The sequence below is a fragment of the Ornithorhynchus anatinus genome, chromosome 11, assembly GCF_004115215.2.
Source record: "Ornithorhynchus anatinus isolate Pmale09 chromosome 11, mOrnAna1.pri.v4, whole genome shotgun sequence".
Lineage (NCBI taxonomy): Eukaryota > Metazoa > Chordata > Mammalia > Monotremata > Ornithorhynchidae > Ornithorhynchus > Ornithorhynchus anatinus.
This window is the reverse complement of record NC_041738.1, coordinates 325,459-346,954: the sequence shown is the minus strand read 5'-3', so window position 1 is coordinate 346,954 and position 21,496 is coordinate 325,459. Positions and strand designations below refer to the sequence as shown.

At 63.1% G+C, this 21,496-nt stretch overlaps 2 protein-coding genes across 6 annotated transcripts in view; one reads left to right on the top strand and one right to left on the bottom strand.

The window, feature by feature from the left end:
- The first annotated feature begins 456 nt into the window (after positions 1-456).
- On the top strand, positions 457-18,558 carry USF3 (upstream transcription factor family member 3). Its single transcript, XM_029075208.1, has 7 exons — positions 457-503; positions 4,003-4,123; positions 4,791-4,852; positions 8,668-8,696; positions 8,906-8,988; positions 9,270-9,366; positions 10,497-18,558. The coding sequence occupies exons 2-7, from the start codon at positions 4,121-4,123 to the stop codon at positions 16,709-16,711; spliced, it is 6,489 nt and encodes a 2,162-aa protein (XP_028931041.1). The 5' UTR covers positions 457-503; positions 4,003-4,120; the 3' UTR covers positions 16,712-18,558.
- Positions 18,505-21,496, bottom strand: part of SIDT1 (SID1 transmembrane family member 1) — a 34,197-nt gene continuing 31,205 nt past the window's right edge. For 4 of the 5 annotated variants that reach the window (XM_029075183.2, XM_029075185.2, XM_029075189.2 and 1 more), the window contains 6 exons: positions 20,942-21,018; positions 20,700-20,746; positions 19,973-20,078; positions 19,684-19,794; positions 19,334-19,447; positions 18,505-18,991 (listed from right to left, as the gene is read on the bottom strand). In XM_029075183.2, coding sequence (XP_028931016.1) covers positions 18,929-18,991; positions 19,334-19,447; positions 19,684-19,794; positions 19,973-20,078; positions 20,700-20,746; positions 20,942-21,018 — 518 coding nt within the window. In that variant the 3' untranslated portion in view covers positions 18,505-18,928. The remainder of the gene's footprint in view (positions 18,992-19,333; positions 19,448-19,683; positions 19,795-19,972; positions 20,079-20,699; positions 20,747-20,941; positions 21,019-21,496) is intronic. The other variant, XM_029075184.2, reaches the window with a different exon arrangement.

The following is a 21,496-nucleotide window of genomic DNA, read 5'->3' as shown; positions in this document are numbered from 1 at the left end:
GGGAGGGAGCGGCTCCTTTAAGGGAGGGAGGGCGCGACGGCGGCTCCTTTAAGGGCGCGCTCCCGCCTCCCCGCGCCCTCCCATTGGTGGATCGCGGCCGCCCATCACGGCGGAGGAGCCTAGTTCCTGTGTCCCTCAACGCAACTTGGCGCCTGGGCCCCGCGGCTCCTCCCATTGGGCGCCCGGCGGGCCGGGGGGGGGGGGGGGAGGGGCGGCGCGCGCCCGCCCTCCCGCCTCCGCCCCCTCAGCCGAGAGCCGGCGTCCCATTGGCCGCCGCGGCCGCCCGTCCGGCTCCCCATTGGCCGGCGCGGCGGCGGGGGGGGAGGGGGCGGCGCGCGGAGCAGCACGGTAGGCTGCGGGCGTGCGGGCCGCGGGCTGCGGGCCGGGGGGGGGGGGGGGCGGCCGGGAAAGTTGGGGGCGCGCGGGGGGGCGGCAGGAAGGCTTCGCCCCCACCGCGCCGCCGCCCGGGATCATGGCCGCGCCCGGGACCGCGCCGCCCGCCGGTGAGTGCGGGCCGGGGGGGAGGGGAGGGGAGGGGCGGGGCGGTGCCTGACAGGCGCGCGCGCCCGGGGGGAGGGACGGGAGCGCGCGCGCGCGCCCGGACAGGGTCTTCACCGTGCGCGCGCGCGCGCCCCGGGCCAGCCGTAATAATAACAACCGCGATGACATTTGTTAAGCGCTCCCTGTGGGCTGAGCCCTGCCCTAAGCGCTGGGAGGATACGAGGTGACCGGGTGGTCCCCCGTGGGGCTCGCGGGCTTCAGCCCCGTTTGACAGATGAGGGAACTGAGGCTCAGAGAAGCGAAGGGACTGGCCCAAAGACACCCGGCGGACCCGGGGCGGAGGCGGGATTCGAACCCAGAGCCTCCGACTCCCAAGCCCGGGCTCTTGCCACCGAGGCACGCCGCTTCTCTAGAGCGGCGCGTCTTGGGCCCCGGAGACCACCCCCCAGCAGCCCAGGAGGGACGGGCAGAGACCCCGCTCAGCGTCCTCGGGGCCGGGTTCCCCAGTAATAATGTTGGTATTTGTTAAGCGCTTACTGTGTGCCGAGCACTGTTCTCAGCGCTGGGGGAGACCCAGGGGAATCAGGTGGCCCCACGTGGGGCTCACAGTCTTCATCCCCATTTTGCCGATGAGGGAACTGAGGCCCAGAGAAGTGAAGTGACTCGCCCACAGTCACACAGCTGACAAGGCACAGAGCCGGGAGTCGAACCCATCACCTCTCCCAAGCCCGGGCTCTTTCCACTGAGCCACCATACTTCCTATAATAATAATAATGTTGGTATTTGTTAAGCGCTTACTATGTGCCGAGCCCTGTTCTCAGCGCTGGGGGAGACCCAGGGGAATCAGGTGGCCCCACGTGGGGCTCACAGTCTTCATCCCCATTTTACAGATGAGGGAACTGAGGCCCAGAGAAGTGAAGCGACTGGCCCACAGTCACACAGCTGACAAGGGGCAGAGCCGGGAGTCGAACCCATGACCTCTGACTCCAAAGCCCGTGCTCTTTCCACTGAGCCACGCTTCTTATCATACTGTACTCTCCCCAGCGCCTATTGCAGTGCTTTGCGCACCGTAGGCACCCAATAAAAGCGGCCGAGTTGACTCCCCAGTGTGGAGTACAGTGTTCGGCACACAGTGTTGGTGCTCCCCAACGACCGGCCCGGTGCTCCATCGGCGCCCAGTCGGTAACATCCACTAGAGTCGTGACGGAAGCCGCCCCCGTCCCGAAGGAACACCGTGGTCCCTTGCAGATGGTAGGCCGGCTTGTCGTTGCCGTTTAGATCTGGGTCACATTCGCCGTGGTTTGGCCCGGACCATCCCTCCGAGTCTCGGTGAGTTGGTGGCCGGGAGTTTGTTTTATGTCGAGGCGGGTGGGCCATCCTTGGAGGTCTTGGAGGAGCGGAGAGACTCGTGCAGAGCGATGTCTTAGAAAAAGGGACCCGGGCAGCAAAGCCGAGCGTTGACTGGAGAGGTCGGAGGCAGGGAGGTCACCGAGGAGGCCGGTGCGGTGGTGGACCCCTGCCGGCATTGGTGTGGCGGCCCTTTGGATGGGGTGTGAAGAACGGATGCTGGAGATGTAAGGAAAGCCAACGGGATTGGATGACTGACTGAATACGCCGGTCGGAGAATAATAATAATGTTGGTATTTAAGCACTTACTACGTGCAGAGCACTGTTCTAAGCGCTGGGGTAGGTACAGGGTAATCAGGTTGTCCCATGTGAGGCTCACAGTTAATCCCCATTTTACAGATGAGGTAACTGAGGCCCAGAGAAGTTAAGTGACTTGCCCACAGTCACACAGCTGACAAGTGGCAGAGCCGGGAGTCGAACTAATGACCTCTGACTCCAAAGCCCAGGCTCTTTCCACTGAGCCACGCTGCTAGGGAGATGAATCAAAGATCATGCCGAGGTTAAGGGCTGGAGAGAACGGAAGGGGGGTGGTGTCATCTACAGTGATTGGGGGAGCTGGATGGAGGAGAGTATCGGGATGGGAATCAGAGGAGGAGTTTGGTTTGGGGCATTTTGAGCCTGAGGTGTCGGAGGGACCTGCGTGTAGAGTGGGAAGAAAGGGTGTCCCTTGTGAGCTGAGGAACAGAGGAGAGAGGTTGGTGCTCGAGTCGGGCTCACGAATGAATGGTCATCCGGCAAAAACCAAGCCTTAGAGCCAATGGCCAGGACTCTCCGTCGGATGCAGAGGTGGACGGGCAGCCGTCAGAGGGTTTTGAGGAAAAGGGACTCACGCACAGAACGGTTTTTAGAAAAATAATCCGGGCGGCAGAGTAACGTATGGACTGGAAAGAGGGGAGACGGAGGGCGGGGAGCACGGTGAGGAGGCAGATACGATAGTCATAGCGGGATAGGATAAGTGCTTGGATCAGCTTAGTTGTAGTGTGGATGGAGAGGAAAGGGAGGGCCCTAGAGATGTGCAGGTACCCCGACAGGATGTGGTGACCGATTGAAAATGTGAGTTGAATGAGAGAGACGAGTCGAGGAAAATGCCGAGGTTATGGGCTTTTGGGATAGGGAGGATAGTGGTTTTGTCTACGGTGACGGGAAAGACAGGTTAGGACGGGGTTTGGGTGGGAAGATGAGTTCAGTTTTGGACACGTTTAGTTTGAGGTGTCGGTGGGACGTCTAAGTCGAGATGTCCTGAAGGCAGGAGGGGAAATAAATGCAAGATGACAGAGGAGAGAGGTTAGGACTGGAGAAGTAGATTTGGGACTCAGCTATGCAGAGATGGTAGCGGAAGCCACGGGAGCCAGTGAGTTCTCCAGGGAGTGGGCACAGATGGAGAATAGAAGGGGACCCAGAACTGAACTTTGAGGGACCCCCACAGTTAGAGGGTGGTGGTATTTAATAATGGTGGAATTTGTTAAGCAGTTACACTGTGCCAAGCACTGGGGCAGATAGAAGATAATCAACTTGGACACCACAGTCCCTATCCCACAGGGAGGAGCCCGCGAAAGTGATTGCAAAGGAGCGGGCAGGGAGCTTGGAGGAGAACTGGGAGAGGACAGGGTCAAGTGAAGCCAAGGGCGGCTAGCGTGTCCACTTCACCCACTGGTCTTTTGGCCGCCTCCGGCCGTCCACACTGAAACCCGCTCTCCTCTCGGTTTCTGCTCGGGGAGCTGGGCTGTCAGCTGCGACTCGGGGCAGCTGTGGTTCTGAGATGCCCCGGGCCTCTTGTCCCCGGTCCGGTCCTGCACCCGGTACCCTCATGGCTCACTGTGGGTGGCCCCGGAAAATGGTTTAGGGTGCCTGACGCAGTGCCGGCAACTGCTTGCCCGCGCCACCCCCACCACAAACACACAGCGGGCCTCTCCCTCATCAGGCAGACATCCTGGCGGAGACAAGGAGCCGGGGCTCCCGACCGTCCGTCCGGACTCCGGTGTCTCTCGGCGGACCGGTCGGTGCAGCCCCTTCCCCTCCACCGCGGCGGGAAGACGGTGTCTCCACCGGGGCCGGCAGCACTGAAAGGGCCGGCTGTTTGTCCGTCTCGTGCAGTAGCAAGAGGAGGTGACGTGAAGATGGTCTCCCGGCGGAAGGCGATGCGTTGGGATCAGAAACGGGCGTGAGGTGGCAGGAGTCAGGACGTGACGGGGAAGAATTTCTGCTAACACATATGGTGGGTGAGAACGGGGCAGGACCACGGGGTCTGCTCCACCTGTCCCTGGCTCGATTGTTCTCTCACAAGGGCCCAGCACAGCCCTCCGCATGCAGTAGGCTCCCAGCATAGTGTTCTGCACGCAGTAGGTGCTCAGCACCGTGTTCTGTATGCAGTAGGCGCCCAGCACAGTGTTCTGCACACAATAGGCACTCAGCGAACACCATTGGTAGATCCCAGGATCTGTAGCTCTCTGCCAGGGGTGGGAGGGGTGGCAGCAGGGGGTGCATCCAGCAGACCCGCCCCCTAAACCCCTTTAGGAAAGTGGTTCTCTCCACAGTCAGAGTAAAGCGGTCATTTTCCTTGTTTCGGGTGAGTTCTCGAGGACTGAATCCGCCGGGTCGGGGCGGATTCAGACGGGAGACGGGACGGCCGCAGGGTGGGGACTCGACCGCCCCAGGCAACCACCATCTGCCGTGTCAGTCCGCTCCTCGCGGGCCCCGGCCGTCAGGGAGAGCAGGTCTTGCTGGCGAAGCGTGCTGGCCGGGGGAGTGCTCTTGCAGGCTAGTGGAGTGCTCTCGTGGGCCAGTGGAGTGCTCTCACGGGCCGGTAGAGTGCTCGCACGAGCCAGTGGAGTGCTCACCAGGGCACTGCGGTGTTTTTCTGACATACCTGATCACCATGGCAGGTCCCCTCTGAAACCATGCCCGAAATGACCGAGAATGAAACTCCCACCAAGAAACAGCACCGGTAAGTTGGCCGGCATCTCTGCTTCTTCCCTAACCGCTGTCCGTCCATCGTCCCGCCCCTCCGCCTGTACCCTGGTTCACGTCAGTGCCTTTCCCAAGGCTGCCCTACCGCCTCTCATAGCCCCTGCTTTGCCCAGTAAAGTGGCAGGGGGCATGGGCCATGCCGGCCAGACTGCCCCGGTCACCTCTGCCTTCTCGCTCACGGATGGCAGACCACCACGTTGGTCATGGGGGTAGAGGAGGCGGGTGGAGGCAAGCTGCCGGCAGTGGTGGTTAGGGGGGAGGCTGGCGATGGCGGCCGCCGGCACTGGTGGGAGACTGGAGGCGGAGGGGGAGGCCGTGGGAGGTTGGGTAAGACGGCCGCCGTCCTGCTCTCAAAGCTGGGGTGGATGGTGTTGCTGACGAGGTCCTGAGCCGAGAGGCAGGAGGGCCCTGGGACTCAGCGAGGGGTGTGAGCGGGACGTCCACTGTAGCTCCCTCATGCAGAGGTCACGTGTCAGTCTGCAGGGACAACCACTCCTAACGTCTCCCTCTTTCCACCCACCAGGCCCCCTCCCCCTCCAACCCTGTCCACTGTCCCTTCTCACCTTCTAAGCTCATTTGGCCCCCACCCCCTTTCCCTCCCTGACCACCATCACCTTTTATTTTCCACCTACACCCATTCCCTTGGAGAACTTATTCACTCCCACGGCTTCAGGACAGCTCTACTTGGATGGCCTGCCGATGCATCAAACTTAGCGTGTCCGAAACAGAACTCCTCACAGCCCCACCCAAACCCTGTCCTCCCCCTGACTTTCCCATAATAATAATAATAATGACATTTATTAAGTGCCTCCTATGGGCCAGGCCCTGTACCAAGTGCTGGGGTGGATATGAACAGATCGGGTTGGATGCGGTCCCTGTCCCATGTGGGGCTCACAGTCTCAGACCCCATTTGACAGGTGAGGGAACTGAGGCCCAGAGAAGTGAAGTGACTTGCCCAGGGTCACCCGGCAGATAAGTGGTGGAACCGGGATTAAAACTCATGACCTTCTGACTCCCAGGCCCATGCTCTAGCCACTACGCCATGCTGCTTCCTATCGCTGTAGACACCACTACCCTCCCTTGTTTCTGTTGCCAAATTGTACATTCCGAGCGCTTAGTACAGTGCTCTGCACATAGCAAGCGCCCAATAAATACTATTGAATGAATAATCTTGGCATTATCCTTTACTCTTTTCTCTCATTCATCCCACATTTTCAATCTGTCACTCAATCCCGTCGGTTCTACCATCACAACTCTAGAAGCCACCCTTTTCTCTCCACCCATACTACTACTCCCACACTGAACGAAGCAGTTATCCTACCTACCGTGATTCCTGCATCAGCCTCCTCGCTGACCTTCCTGCCCTCTCTCTCTCTCTCCCCACTCCAGTCCATGCTTCACTCCGCTGCCTGGAGCATTTTTCTAAACAACTCTTCAGTCCACATCTCCCCCATCCTCAAGAACCGCCAGTGGTTGCACATCCACCTCTGCATCAAACAGAAACTCCTTACCATTTGTTGTAAGGCACTCAATCTGTTCTCCCCATCCTAACCACGCTGATTTCCTACTACAACTCAGCCCACATATTTCACTCCTTGCCCCAACCTGTTCACTGCACTTTGGTCTCATTCACCTTGCTACCGACCCCTTGCCCACTTCTTCCCTTTGGCCTGGAACTCCGTCCCCTTTTATGTACAACAGACCACCACTTTCCCCACCCTTACAGTCTTCTTAAAATCACATCTTCTTCAAGACACCCTCCCCCAATAAGCCCTCTTTTTCCCCCATTCCCTCTCCCTTCTACGTTACCTTGTACGTGGATCCGTCCCCTTTAAGCCATTGGTATTCACCCCACCTTCAGCCCCACAGTACTTGTGTCCATATGCCTTAATTTACTATATCTATCTCCCCCTCCAGACTGTGAGCTCCTGGTGAGCAGGGAATGATCTGCCAACACTAGTGTATTGCTCTTTCCCAAGCGCATAGTACAGTGCCGGGCATAAGTAAATGCTCAATAAATACCACCAATTGATCGATCCTCTCCTCCATCCAATTTTTTCATCACTGTTGCCGACGCCGCCATCCTCACCTTCTCTCCTTTCCGCAACAGTAGAATTATCCTTAATTTCTCCCTCTCTTTCAACTCATATATTCAGCCTGTCACCAAATCTTTTCAATGTGTATGGAATCCTCCCCTTCCTTTTCCATCCAAATAGCCACCACACTGGTTCAGTCAACTTGTCATATCCCATCTCAATTACTGCATCAACCTCCTTGTTCATCTCCCTGCCTACAGCCTCTCCCCTCTCCAGCTCATACTTGGTTCTGCTGCCTGTTATCCCCTTTCTAAAACATAGATTCTCCCCACTCATCAAGAACCTCTCACAGTTTCCCATCCATCTCTGCATCCAGCAGAAATTCCTTATCTTTGGCTTGGAGGCTCTCATTCAGCTCTCCTTCCTACCCAGCCTCACTCCCCTCACCCCACACCCTAGCCCACACACTCCGTTCCTCTAAGCACTAACCTACTCTCATCTCTCTCGCCATTGCTCCATTGCTCATGCCCTTCCTCCTGCCTGGAACTCCCTCCCGTTTCACATCTGGCAGGCCGCTACTCTCCCCATCATCACACTTCCTCTAGGAGGCCTTCCCCGATGACTGTATCTCCCTGCCCTGTTTTCCCCCCAATGACACTCTAGCCTTTCTGTGTCTTCTAAGCACTTGGCTTCTCACCTTGCCATCCTCCGTGGCACTTAAACTGTACTCTTCCGAACTCTTAGTATTCTGCTCAGAGTGTGTGCTCCATAAATGCCATCATTGACTGTGAATGTTCAGTTCGTGTCTCCCCGCTCCTCAGGAACCTCCGATGGCTGCCCGTCCACCTCTGCATCACAGAGAAGCTTCTTACCATTGACTTTAAAGCACTCAGTCAGCTCGCCCCATCCTACCCCACCTCACTAATCTTCTACTTCAGCCCAACCTGCACACTTCAGTCCTTTAGCAACCAGTTTACTCCCCGGTGATCTCGTCTGTCTCATCGTCGACCCCTATTCCACCCCCTCCCCCTAGCCTGGAACTCCCTCTCCTCCCTAAGCCAGACCACCACTCTCTCCACCTTCAAAGCCTTACTGAGGCTACATGTCCTCCAAGAGGCCGTCCCGCATTAAGCCCTCTTTTTCCCAGCTTCTCCCTCCTGTGTCGAGTATGCATTTCAATCTGTGACCTTTGGACATTTGATATTCATCCCCAACCCCACAGCACTTATGTACCTATCTTCACATTATATATTATAAATTAATTAATCCTATTAATGTCTGTCTCCCCCTCTAGATTGTAAGCTAATTATGGGCAGGGAAAGTGTCTGCTGATTCTGTTGCATTGTGCTTTCCCAAGCGCTTAGTACAGTGCTCTGCACATGGTAAGCGCTCAATAAATATGATTGATTGAGACTCTCCCCCATGTCATCCTCCCTTCCGTGCCCTTACCGTCTCCTCCCTCATTTCTCTACTTTCCGTCCTTCCTCTGGTCCGCTTCCTCCCTCCTTATCCCTCCACACCATCTCCTTTCCTCTTCCCTTACCCGCTTCTTCCTCCTCCCTGTGCCAAGGGTCAGCCGCCACTGGAGCCCAGATGATTTTCTCTTTGGGTAATAGTGGCCTGAGAGGAAGAGGGCAAATACTTTAAAAACAGTTTAGTGCTTTGGAGGGGTGGGGGAGTCTTGAACTCAAGTTCAGTAGTGACGTGGTTCCCCCCGTCTTCCTGTCACCCTAATAACGTCCCTCTTTCATTGTAGAAAGAAAAACCGGGAGACGCACAATGCAGGTAGGATTGATCTGGAGGGGAGGGGGACGGTTGTGGGTGGAGAGGGACGTCACCTGGGGCAGGTGAGGGTCCAGCCCCCACTGGGCAATCCCAGGAGATCCTCTAGGCACCCCGGTCTGAGCTGCGGCGGGGGCAGCGGGCATCCAGCAGGACCGGGCCACCACTCTTGGAGCCACACCGGGACGGGACTGACTGTGGTCTGTTCACAGTGGAGAGGCACCGGAAAAAGAAAATCAATGCTGGGATAAACCGCATTGGGGAGCTCATCCCCTGCTCCCCTGCACTGAAGCAGGTAAGTGGCCCCAGGGCTTCCGATGGCCCAGGCCCTGCCCAGGTTGGCATGGGGGTGGAGAAGTAGGGCCCTCTGGGGAGTAGTCCCCACACCTACTGTCTCTTGCCATGCTTAGATTGGGTCCCTCAACCCGCTGTGACAGGCCAGACCCTTTCCAGATGGCTGGAGGGTGGCGGATTCGGGCAGGAGAGAGCAGAAGGGGTCCCCAGGGCTGGGCGGTCTCTCGGCATGCTGTAGCCGCCAGCCCCGCTGGACTCAGTGCAAGGCCGTTTCTGCGGCAGAGCAAGAACATGATCCTGGATCAAGCCTTCAAGTATATCACGGAGTTAAAGCGGCAGAACGATCAGCTTCTCCTCAACGGAGGCAACAACGAACAAGGTAGATCCCTGGGACTCAGCCTTTCTGCCCCCGGGCTCGGCGCTCTGGGATGCGGGTCCCCCGGGCCCGCTCTTCCCTGGGACCAGGCTGGGTAACTGGGCTCCATTATGACCTTTCTTTAGGGAGCACTAAGGGCACCTTTCCTGGCGGGGTGCCCTCTGTAAGTGTTGGCAAAACACCGACATCTGGCCAGGGATGGGCTAGCTGGAGGGGTGTCTCACGACGGCAGGGTGAAAGAGTTGAGGCTGTCGGGGTGGGCGTCCCCCAGGCTGGCAGCAAGTGCTCAATCATCCTCCCCAACGGTTCTTGGGGCGGGCGTCCCCCAATCTGGGGGCAAGCGCCTAGTGGTCCTCCCGACTGGTGGCTCACCACTGAGGGCCCTCGTACGTCCTCTGGGACGGGGCTGATTTTTCAGCCCTGGGATCCAGGCCAAACTCACCTCCTCTCTCAGGCTGGCTGAAGCCCAAGCCCAGGGGTCAGGTGGCGGTGGGGGGCAACGGGGGGGGCGGGGAGTGGCGGGCCTCCCCAGGCTCTCAGACAGTTTGGACCTGCCTCAGGCCTGGGCTGCTGAGAGGCCAGCTGGGCCCCGCAAGCTCAGGGACTGGGAACGCGGCAGGTCTGCAGGATTTAAGTGTGTTTTCCTTGCGTCATTTGGAGGAGGAGGAGGAGGAAATGGTGGGTGATGATGGTCGCGGAGAAGCCTGCTGTCCCAAAGGCGGGGATGAGCCACGCCAAGTCCAGGCCCAGAGACCGAGGGAAGCACAGAGGAAATGGGGCGGGGCCCGGGAAGCGACCGGGGCCAATGGGGAGTTGGCGATGGGAGGAGCAGTCAGGCATCACGTTCCCTTGCCGTGAGGTTTGTGGGGAGCACTGCCCCGCGGGCTCGCTCCAGGGGAAGCCGAGGGGTTGGACCCATGAGGGCCAAAACAGGCCCTGCCATTCCAAGGGACTTAGGGTGGGAGGGTGGGTAGTTGGGAGTGGCTTGCCTGGGCCCCACGGTGGGGCAGTGGCCTCGCCCTCTCATGACTGGCGGTGCGGGCAGCCTCGGCCTCACTCCCGCGGTCCTTCCCACCACCCCTGCCGCCACGGTGGTCCCCCCTCCGCCACAGTCCTTCCTGCTATCCCCACAGCGGAAGAGATCAAGAAGCTCCGGAAGCAACTGGATGAGATCCAGCGGGAAAACGGCCGCTACATCGAGCTGCTCAAGGCCAACGACATCTGCCTGTACGACGACCCCACCGTGCACTGGCGAGGCGCCCTGCGCGGCCCCAAGGTGTCTGTGCTCATCCCAGGGGACCCGGCGCCCAAGAACATCATCGTCTGTTCGCACGGGGGCCAGCCTGTGCCCAGCGGCCCCACTACCCCGGCCCAGGGCATCACCTTTGGCCTTGGTCACGGCCTACAGAAGCAGACGGCCAATGTGGTGCCTGTGCCGCGGGCAGGTGGTCCCGCGGCACCCGGGTCCGGTCCCCGCGAGGACAAGCCGCGGCGCCGGAGCCCGCCACCGGTCCCCTCCGCCCCCGCTCCCTCCCAGGAGGCCCTGCGGCCTCCCACCTCAGACGGGAGCCGGGACACCTTGCCCCAGAGTGGCCGAGGGGCAGCTCCCCAGAGTCCCCGGCCCCCGGAGGGCGGCATCTCCTGTGGAACCGCCCGGGCCCCGAGCCCCCAGGAAGCGGCCAGCCACAGTCGGGCGGCGTCGGGCCCGGACCTCGCCGGCTCCCAGCCGACCCGACCCCTGGCCCCAGGCCCGTCCCCTCCGGCCGATGGGGGCCAGAAGGCAGGTCCGGCGGGTGGTCCCGGTGCAGCTGAGGGGGCTGCGGCCGGAGGTGCGCAGGCCACCGGCCCTTTGGCCGGCTCCTGGCCCCTCCCCGGCACTCTGTCTGCTGCAGGCCTTAGTACAGGTGACTCAAAGAGCCCAGGCAGCACCCAGACCACGTGGTCCACCCTGCAGCTGGCTGGGAGCACCATCCAGCCACTAAGCCAGACCACCAGCGGGCAGACGCCCACACCTCTTCCGAGCCCTGCGCCTGCCCCCCTCCCTTTCTCCACGGACAAGCAGCCTGCCGACCCGGGGGCTGGGAGCCTGACCTGTCCATCCCTCCCAGTGCTCTCCACCCAGGCCGTCGCCCCGCCCCCGGCCACCGCCCCACCTCCGCCTGCCGCCCCACCCCCGGCCATCGCCCCACCCCCAGCCGTCGCCCCCACCCCGCATGTCACCAAACTCTCAGCTGTCGCCCCAACCCCAGCTGGCATCCTACCGCTGAATCCAGCCATGCAGGTCATCCAGGTGGCCCCGCCGGCTGGGGCGACCATGGGCGCGGCACCGCTCAACCCCAATGTCATCATCCTCCAGCCCCCGAGTGCCGCCCCGGGGGCCCCCGGCCTAAGACCGGACGCCCCCGGCCAACCACTGGGGCAGCAGATCGTCATCATCCAGGCTGCGGCCAACCAGAGCCCCCTGCCCCTAGTGACGGCGGCCCCCGGCACCGCCCGAGTGCCCGGTGGGGGCTCTGGGCTGGTAGTGGGTGCCGGCGGCACAGGGCAGGGACTCTCCGGCCCCCAAACCTTCGGAGGGAAGCACCTGGTCCATATCCTGCCCCGGCCCGCGTCTCTGTCATCCACCAGCCTCTCCGTGACGGTGACCAGCCAGCCACCTCCGCCGCCCCCACCTCCTCCGCCGCCCCAGACCATATCTCTGAACGGGCAGCTGTTTGCCCTGCAGCCAGTGACGCCGTCTTCGGGACCCGCCGGCCAGGCGGCCATGCAGATCATTCAGCCTACCACCAGCGAGGACCCCCACACCAACGTGGCACTGAATGCTTTCGGAGCACTGGCCAGCCTCAACCAGAGCATCTCCCAGATGGCCGGGAACAGTGGCGGCTCGGCGGTCCCTGCCCCCTGCGCTCCTCCCCCCTCTTCTGCTCCGGCCTCCAGGCCCCCCGAGAAGGCCTCTGGCCTCTCCCTCGCCACCCCCGGAAGGGCGCTTCCTGGAAGCAAGACCAAGAGGACGAGCAAGAGGCTGGGCCCCAGGAGGCAGGGGGCTGGTAAGGTGGTGGGCTCGGGGGGCTCCGCCCGAGGGGGCGAGGGGAAGCCTGAGCTGGCCAACCCCGATGGGCCCCCGGCACTCTCACCTTGTCACGGGAGGCAAGACAGTGGGCCCGGGGTGTTGCCCGGCACCAGCGGGAGCATCCCCGACTGCGCATCGCTGGAGGGTTTGCGGTCTGAGCCGGCGGCACCTAGCTCCTCGCCGCAGCCCGGCACCACGCCCAGTCAGTCCACGAGAGACCCGGGCCCGTCGCCTCCTGACCCCAAGGCGCCGGTCAGTCTACCCCCGCCGAGGGACTCCCAGGCAGGAGCTCCGGCCGAGGCCGGGACGTCCCAGTCCTCTCCCTGCTGTGTTTCGGGTGTCTCCGCCACCCCGCCCCCCGCAGACCCCCCAGGGTCTGGTCCGGCAGCGCCAGGGGCAGTAATGTCCAGTCCCCCTGGTGCAGAGCACACCCACGAGGCCTCCGCGGTGGCAGCGGAATCCTGCACCATCCGGACGGATGTGACAGCCACGGTGCCCGTCCCGGCCCCGGAGTCGGTAGCTGGATTCCCAGGGCTGCCGTCTGACCTTCCCGGGGGAACGGGTCAGCAGATGCCCTCCCAGTTGGACCCCTCCCCCGCCTCTCTCGAGAACTCAACACCAGCTGAGCCATGCGCCGGTCCTGCCCCGTCAGATTTGAGGGTGGCGGGTGGCGGGGACTCACCATCCGGCCCCGGGGTCCTCGGCGGCGCCCTCCCGGCCGGGCGCCAGGAGGACTCTTCCCTGGCGGCGGGCCCTGGGGGCAGCCGTGGCTTCTCGGTGGCCTCCATGCTCCCCGATCCAGCCCGTGGCGTCAGTGGCAGCTCGTCCACCGCGTCTGGTGAGGGCTGTCTCTTCCGGGAGCCTACAGACATCGTGGCTCTGGCCGCCCGAGCGATTTTTGACCCAGAGAATCCGAACCAGGGCAGAACAGGAGTGCGGACTGATGGGCGGGACGGTGCCCCGCGGCCACCGGCCGGAGCCACCCCATTCGGGGCCCCGGCACCCAAGGGAAGCGGGTCGGCGCCGGCCGACTGTGGCTCTCGGGACCACCAGGCGGGCGTGGGGCGTCCGTGTGAAACGCTAAGCTGCCTGGAGGCGGTCGGACCCCCCGGGGCCTCTCTGCAAGCCCCGGCCTCCCAGGCCCCGAGTCTCGTCCGTCTGAGCGTCAGCAGCCTCGTCCACCCGAGGAGCGGCAGTGGCGGCCACCCTCCGACCAGCGGCACCGGCCCGGCCCAGTCTTCGGAGCAGGAGGCCATCCCGGGACCGGCAAGCCTGCCTCCCCCCGCCGGCCCCTACACCAGGCCGCCACCCGGCCCCCCCCTCCTGGCCAGTTACTCCCAGGAACAGCTCGCCGTCCTGCCGGCCGCCCACAGCCAGGACGCCCCCAGGAAGCCGGGCCCCGAGAACCGCAAGGATGCCACCCCCAAGCGCGCAGGTCGAGATGATGCTTGCCTTCCTACGGCCAAGCGGCAGAAATCCGGGCTGCCGACTCCCCTCAGGCCCGAGGGCGTGCCCCTGGCGGGCCGGACCCTGGACAGCCTCTCCGACCAGGCTCCGGCCGCGGTGGGGGGCGTGGCCCCCACGCCCGGGCCCCCGAGCGGCCTGAGCCGGCCAGACGGTCTGAGCCGACTCTTCCTGAGCAGCGCGGGCTTCGGGCCCACGGCCGGGCGGCCTGCCGACGGTCCGTGCTGCCCCCAGCCTCTGGGGTTGGAACAGCTTCCCAGTCAGGCCCCCGCGCAGCACCTGCAGCCCCCGACACAGCACCTCCCTGCTCAAGGTGGTGCCCAGCTGCACGGCACCCACCTGTACCTGAAGCAGCAGCAGCAGGTGCAACAGCAAGGACAGCAGCAGCAGGTGCAGCAAGTGCAGCAGCAGCAAGTGCAGCAGCAGCAGCAGCAGCAGCCGCCGCCACCACCGCAGCAGGCAGCACAGGGAGGCCAGTTACGCGAGAGGCATCACCTGTACCAGCTGCAGCACCACCACGGGCCCCTAGGCGAGGGCTCCCTCCACGGCCCGCCCCATGGCACCCACCAGCAGAGGGTGCTGCAGCCAGAGGTGCAGATGCAAAAGAAAAGGAACCTCGTCCCAGTGCCCCCAGCCCCCCAGCTGTCCCTGCAGGCCAAGCTTCGTGGGAATGACCAGTCGCGAGCCAAGGTGGGGCAGCCTCACCCCCACCATCACCAGCAGATGCCCCCGACCCAGCCCCAGCACTTTGCCGGCTCCCAGTCTGAGAAGAGCTGCGACAACCACCACGGCCACCCGCCGGGCCATCTCAACCCGGACGTTCTGCACCCTCCCCAAGAGGCGGGGGCCCGGCCGTCGGGGACGGTGGGCCCCTCGGAGCACGGGCCCGGGCCCGGCCAGATGCAGAGGCTCCTGACGGTGAGGGGCCTGGACCAGCAGCCACCCCCGCCTTTGCCGCAGATGGTGCCCCAGCCCCCCGTGGCGGCTCGGCCCTCGGAGCTGAGCTGCGGCCCACACCGGCAGGAGCGGCACCGCGTCTCCAGCTACTCGGCCGAGGCTCTCATCGGGAAACCCGCATCCACGTCAGAGTCGCGGCTGGGCCTGCCGGTTCAGGGAGCCCGGGGCCCCGAGCAGCTGGATGTGAGAGGTTATCTCGGCGTCCCCAGGAACAAGGGCCCGGGCCTCGCCAATATGCAGACGCGAGGGGAGCAGACCCCAGCCGCCGCGGACCTCCGCCAGGCCTTTAAGCCGAGCGGCAGCGCCGGACCCCAGCCTCCGGGCAGTTTCGAAGCCCAGCCGCCGCGCAACGGGGACGTCGGTCACCCTGCGCCGGCCCTCAGGGCCCCGCCGGCCCAGGCTTTCCGAGTCGGGCAGGGCAGCGGCCCGCCCGCCGACCGGCAGAAGAGGGTGGCTTACCCCGCGGTCCAGGGTGGGCCCACGGGTGCCACCGCCCTCCCGAGGGAGGGTGGGAACCCCTGCCACCAGAGCTTCATGCAGAGCTTACTGGCATCCCACCTCGGGGAGCCGGCCCTCGGGCATCCCCGGCCACTGGCCGAGCACTCGAGGAGTGCCCAATGCGGCCCGCTCCCCGCCCTGGAGTACGCCTGCCCCCCGGTGCACGACAGTGTCCGCCTGCGGCGGGACGGGGACGGTCAGGGCCGGGAGAGCTGCGACCTGGCCTTAGGGGCCCTGACCTCAAGGAGTAGTGGTGCCCTCAGCCTCCCTTTCTCGAGCCCCCCCTCCTCCTCGGGGGACGTCCAGGGCCGAAACCCGAGCCCCGGCCTGGTGGCCCAGAAAATCCAGCCCGGGAGGATGAGCGATGGCCATGGGGGCAAGAGTCACGTGACCCCAGTGGTCTCCTCGAGCATGCACGGGGGGGCCCGGCCCGGCCCACCCCACCCCCCGGGGCCCCGCGGAGGGGCCGACCCGGGACCCCCCATCCGCCCGCCCAACACTTCCATCCCGCAGCGCTCGCGGCACCCTCTTCAGGACGGTGCCGCTGCCAAGCTCCGCCCCCCCGAGCGGAGTCGCCCCGGACCCCACAGGCATGGGAACGTCTTCGATCCGACCCTCCCGGCCCTGCCGCACCTCCCTCTGCCTGGCGGGGCTGGCGGGGGCACCACCGGCGGTAGCATGATCCTGGGCCGCCAGCAGCCAGGCGCTGAGAAGAGAGGGGGTATCGTCCGCTTTGTGCCCGAGAGCCCCCAGGGGCCGAGCGACCCCGGCGCGGCTCCGGATCAGCACACGCTCTCCCAGAACTTCAGCTTCCCGTTCCTACCCGAGGGGGGCATGAACGCCCCTCTCAATGCCAACGCCTCCTTCATGCCACCGGTCACGCAGGCTGGGCCCGCCCGTGCACCCACTCTGCTCCCGGTGGACTCTCAAAACGCCCTGCCCTCTTTCTACCCACCGTATTCGCCTGCCCACCCACCCCTGCCCAATGACCTCTCCATCCCATACTTCTCCAACCAGATGTTCTCCAACCCCGGCCCCGAGAAAGCCGACGCTGGCGGGCTGAACAACCGCTTCGGCTCCATCCTGAGCCCGCCCAGGCCCGTGGGCTTCGCGCAGCCAAGCTTCCCCCTCCTCCCGGACATGGCGCCCGTGCACGTCGCCAACCCCGCACACCTGCCCAACTTCAACATGACCTCACTCTTCCCGGAGATCGCCTCGGCTCTGCCCGACGGCTCGGCTGGGTCCCCCCTGCTGTCTGTGGCCAACCCGGCCGCCTCGGACTCGGCCAAACAGCCATCCAACAGGCCTGCCCACAACATCAGCCATATTCTGGGGCATGACTGCAGTTCGGCCGTGTAGCGGGGGTGGAGGGGCGGGCAAGCCCCAGCCCCCTCCGGGGGGTGGGGAGTATGGGGGCAGACCCCGACTTCAGCCTATTGGCTGTCCTGAGCCCCGCTGTCCGTGGGTCCAGTAGTCAGTCGCCTCCCTCCTCCTGCCTGCTTCGGGTCAGAGGTAATTTTTCAGGGAGAAGAGTTGGATGATGCCGTCCCTCGACCAACTCCCCGGAAAATGAAGCCAGATGTACAGGTAATGTGGTGATTTGGGGGTGTAATTAATAATCCCCTTAAATAGGCTGGCCCGGCACCAGCTCTGAAGACGTTACCGGGAAAATCGGTCCATCAGTGGTACTTCTTGAGAGCCTACTGTGTCCAGCGCAGAGGAAGGCCGGAGGGGCGACCTCTTGGAAGCGGTGTCGGGGTTGGGGGAAGGCTGTTAATTTGGGTGGCTGGTTCAGGCCTTCCCCAGACCTCCTGGGGTGGAAAGTCAGATAAGACCTTGGCTGTGTGGTAACAGTGTTGGCCGGAAGCTGGCTGGGGAAATGGAGAAGGGAAGACCCATTGCAGAAATGGCTTTGTTTGAGCCCCTGGGCATGTACCCGCACCTACACGCACCCACCCCTCCCTGCCCTTTTCTGCTTCCTCCTGCTCCACATTGTTCTCTCCGGATGGCAGCTGGGGCAACCCTGGGCATCCAGCTCCAAGGAGGAGCTGCTAGGCCACCTCCTGGAGAGCGGAGTCCCTGGGTGCCCCTGACCTATCGGCCACCGTGGCCACCTGGGCTAGTCCACCCCTTGCCTCACATGGGCAGCCTCACTGGAGCCATTTTCAGAAGGCACAGGTGACGCTCCCCTTTTGAGGTCTCCAGCCATGCAGTTCCCCTGGGCCGGATCTCTTCTCCTCCACCTACCCCTCCTCCAGCCCCTCTTCTTCAGGTGAAGGAACAGGTAGAGCTGGGCCTGGAGGAAGGTGAGGGGAGGTGGGCAAGGCGCTGAAGGTCATAGAGGTGAGACCTGTCTTCAACAGGACCCGCCCCACATTGCCCCCTCTCCCCCCCTCACTACTGCACTTTAGCTGCCTCGTGCTCCCAGGGCGCCCACCCGCTACCCACCCTCTGAGCCCTTGGCCAGCCGGGGCTCCCCTGCCGGAGCGTTGAACCTGCTGCAGCTGTTTCTCACTGTTGCCTTAGCTCCCGCAGCAGCTGGCGGAGGGGGAAGGGCGGCAGCTGACCGGAACCAACACCGGGCCTGGGTCCCGAGCCCTGTTCTGCTGCGGGAATCTCAGCAGGGGTGGCCCCCGGGCAGAGCGACGCCCGGAAAGGGAGGGGAAACTGTTCAGGCTGCAGAAAGAACAAGGTGTATGTATTGGGGGGAGGGAGGATGTGGGGACCCCTGCTCCGTGCCCTCGGGGGTGCAGTGCCTGACACTGCCCACAGTGGTTGCCCTCAGCGATGGTGGAAGAAGTTGGAGACCCTCCACTCATCCCGGGATCCCGTTCCCCTGTCTGGGAGGCCTCATGTCCCCAGCCCAACCTCTGGCACCAAGCCAGGGAAGTAGGGGCTCCCAGGCCTTGGCGCTCCCTCGGGGGCTGGTCCTTTTTACCCCGGGCCTGGGTGCCACAGTGGGGGCCCTGCCCAGGTCAGAATTCAGAGGGCAGCACCAGCTCCCCAATTTGTGACGAAGCCCTGGGGTCTGGCTTCCACCTGTAACTCTGAGGGCAGCCAGTTGCTGAGGCCTTGGGGGACGGGATGCCAGGCCAGACTCTTCGGGAAGCCTGAGATTTCTATTGTCCAATGGAACACTTTAATGGTTGTAATAATTATTTGTATAGAGATGGATATAGTATTTTATTTAAAAAAATGGAATTTGCCCTTGGTGTTCTGTGCGTTTGTGCTTGGGGGTGCCAGGCGGGGTGGGGATGGGCGGAGCACTGTCATTCAGGGCCGAGCCAATTCGGCGGCCGCCCCGCCACAGGGTCTCCAGGCATTGATCACCCTGGGTGGTTGAGCTCAGGCATTGGGTCACCTCTGCCATGGGGATTCGGGTTGATTGAGCTGAGAGGGGGCAGGGGGCCAAGATGCCCGCCCCTGTGCTGGCATAGATCAGAGGCTGGGGGCAGCCAGAGAGGTGGTCATTGCCCTGTCCCTGCTCCGGCAGGGCCGAGGCCTGTGACGTGGGAAGGTGAGTTGCATCACAGCCCCAGGATGGTCCCAGTAGCCATGTCCATCCTTATGCCGGCCTCAGAAGACGGGGATCTTGTCCCTGTGGATCAGGTCCAGATCATCGTCCAGCGTCAGCAGGACCTGGCAGGGGCCAGGACAGAGTGGGAAGCTGGGGCTCGAGGCACCTCTGAGCCCGTTGAGCGTCACGGGGGACCCCACCGTGGTGGGAGTGGGTGAGCCCCCACCCTGCCTCTCGCTCCTGGAGGTGCCTTTCCCAGCTGGGGCCAGGGCAGGGCCCTCGGGGAGACCATGAGGGGCTGGGGCGAAGTGTCGGACTGAAGCGTCCGGCCGGCAGATGGTGGGGATCAGCTGAGAGGAGTCCTCACAGTGCCTGACTGGGCCGAGCTGAGGTGAAAGCAGGCCCTCTGAGAAAGAGGACGCCCTGAGCGAGGGTGGGAAAGGGGCAGGGGACGGGAGCCTCACCAAGAAGGAGAAGAATAGGGCAGTGGCCGAGAGGAAGTGCCACACGTCATGGGCATCAAAGAAGTCGAGCAGGATACAGTCCTGGTTCTTCTCTCGAGACTCGGCTGGGGTCTCCTGGGGATGCAGAGTCAGGCAAGGGAGCGGCACTGGGAGCTCCAGTAGGCCCCGCGAGTAGCGGGTGGGAGGCTTTGGGGTAGATTGGGCCCTCCCACCCCTTCTGGCCTCTGCCTGACAGCGGAGAGACCACGCTGCCCACCGTGGGGGTCATTTCCATCCCAAAGACATACAGCTCCGGCCCGGCTAAGGACCCGGACCTCACCTCCCCCAGCCCGCCCAGGCCTGACCCGCACCTCCCAGCTGCTGAGACTTTGGAAGAAGAAATAGAGGGCAGCAGCCCACAGCCCAGCCGTGGCCACGATGCAGATGAGTGGAATGGGGAGCAGCTTCTCGGCGTTGCGGAGCTGAGGAGACAGACAGATGGACTGTCAAGTAGAGTGGCCGCAGCCTGAAGGAGAGGAGCCGTTGGCCTTAACCCAGTCTCCGACCCGCCCCCTGCCAGGATGCTGTAGAAGCCCAGGGAGAGCAGCGGGTTACAGACCCTGTCCCCAGTCCGCCTCGCCGGCTCACCCCCCCGCTCACCTTCATGATGATGTAGAAGGCCAGGTAGAGCAGCAAGTTACAAATGAAGATGCCCAACATGTAGGAGGCAAAGTCACGGGGCCGAGACACCAGGCCGAAAAGAGCACTGTGACGGCAGGGGAGCAGGAATGTGGGGGCCAGGGAGAAAGGGGGAGGATTGGCAGGATCTCAGCCTGGCAGTCATCTCCATCCTTAAGGCTGGGGCCGGGGCGACCGCTAAGGGGGGGCCGCCGCCCATTTCCACACGCTGGAACCACTCAGCCCTACTCTGCCACTCCACGGCACTAAAGAGGGGGATCCTGCCTGGCCCCAGGGATGGAACATCTGGGTTGAGGGATCATGACTAGGCCCAGGCCGAGCACAGCACTGTGGGAGGTGGGGGGCGAGGGGCGGGGGAGGCAGTGTGACAGGAGCAGCCCTCATTGCTGGTGCTTTCTCCATCCCAGATCCCAGGAGCTGGGCTGGGGCTGCCTGCCTGCCTGCCTGCCAGCCTGCCTGTCTCTGGGTTCCTCTGCCTCTGTGTCTCTTAGTTTTCGTCTCACGTCTCTGCCCCAGGTGTCTCTGTGTGTTACCTGGGGTTGAGCCTGCTTTGCTGTCTCCAAATTCTCTTCCCCCACCCCCACGTCCCCCGCCTCTCCCTTGCGCTTCAACCGTCCGGGGATCCCCAACCCCAGATGGCAGCAGCCCCATCCCTGCAGGCAGCACAGTCTAAACGGGACCTACTTACAGGGACCAGTTGGCAAGGTTTCCCAAGATGAGCAGCACCATCCGGTCCTGGAGAGGGAGACGATCAGTCTGAGCGGCCACATGGCCGGGAGAGGCTCAGACTTGCCCTGACAGATGCCGACTGCATCCTTTTCCTTTCGGGCCCCACCTTCCCTACAAGCGTGGCCTCCCCCACCAGGCCCGCAACATCCCCGCCTCCCCAAGACTCCCACCCCATCATGGTGGCGTGGGTTTGGGGCCTACCGTGTACATGGGCCGGCTGCACTGATGAACGCAGTCCGTGTAGAACACTGCAGCTGCCCGCTGGAAGATGCCCCAGTCTACCGAGTCACGGATGAGAAAGAAGAGTGAGCCGGGTGAGAGAGCTGGGGAAGGTGTGGGGTGGTGGGGGCACTGCTTATCCTCCTGAAACCCTCCATCTCCAAGATCTGGGCCAGACTACACCACCCCACTCCCCACTCAGCCCCTGCCACCTCACAAATAGGTGCCCAAAACTCCTTCTGCCCCACGTTGCAGCCCCAGTCCTGGCCACGGAGAATTGACTCTCATGGCTGCCCAGGGGCTCTCACATTGTGCCCTTGTCTGGATCGGGGGATGAATTGGATGCCCTGAGCCAACAAGAGGAAGGCCCAGCCTATCCTCATCCTGGCCACTGTGTGATCGGGACTTCAGCCCAGAGGAGAGGGGCCGGGCTGAAGAGGGAGAGCCATGGATCGATCAATCCGTGGTATTTATAGAGGGCTTACTATGTGCAGGGCACTGTTCTAAAAGGGTGGAGGAATGACAGGACTGGGATTA

Coding starts and splice junctions, on each gene's coding strand:
- USF3 (XM_029075208.1), top strand. Junction 4,853..8,667: donor CCCACCAAGAAACAGCACCG/GTAAGTTGGCCG, acceptor CTTTCATTGTAG/AAAGAAAAACCGGGAGACGC. Junction 9,367..10,496: donor CGGAGGCAACAACGAACAAG/GTAGATCCCTGG, acceptor CTATCCCCACAG/CGGAAGAGATCAAGAAGCTC.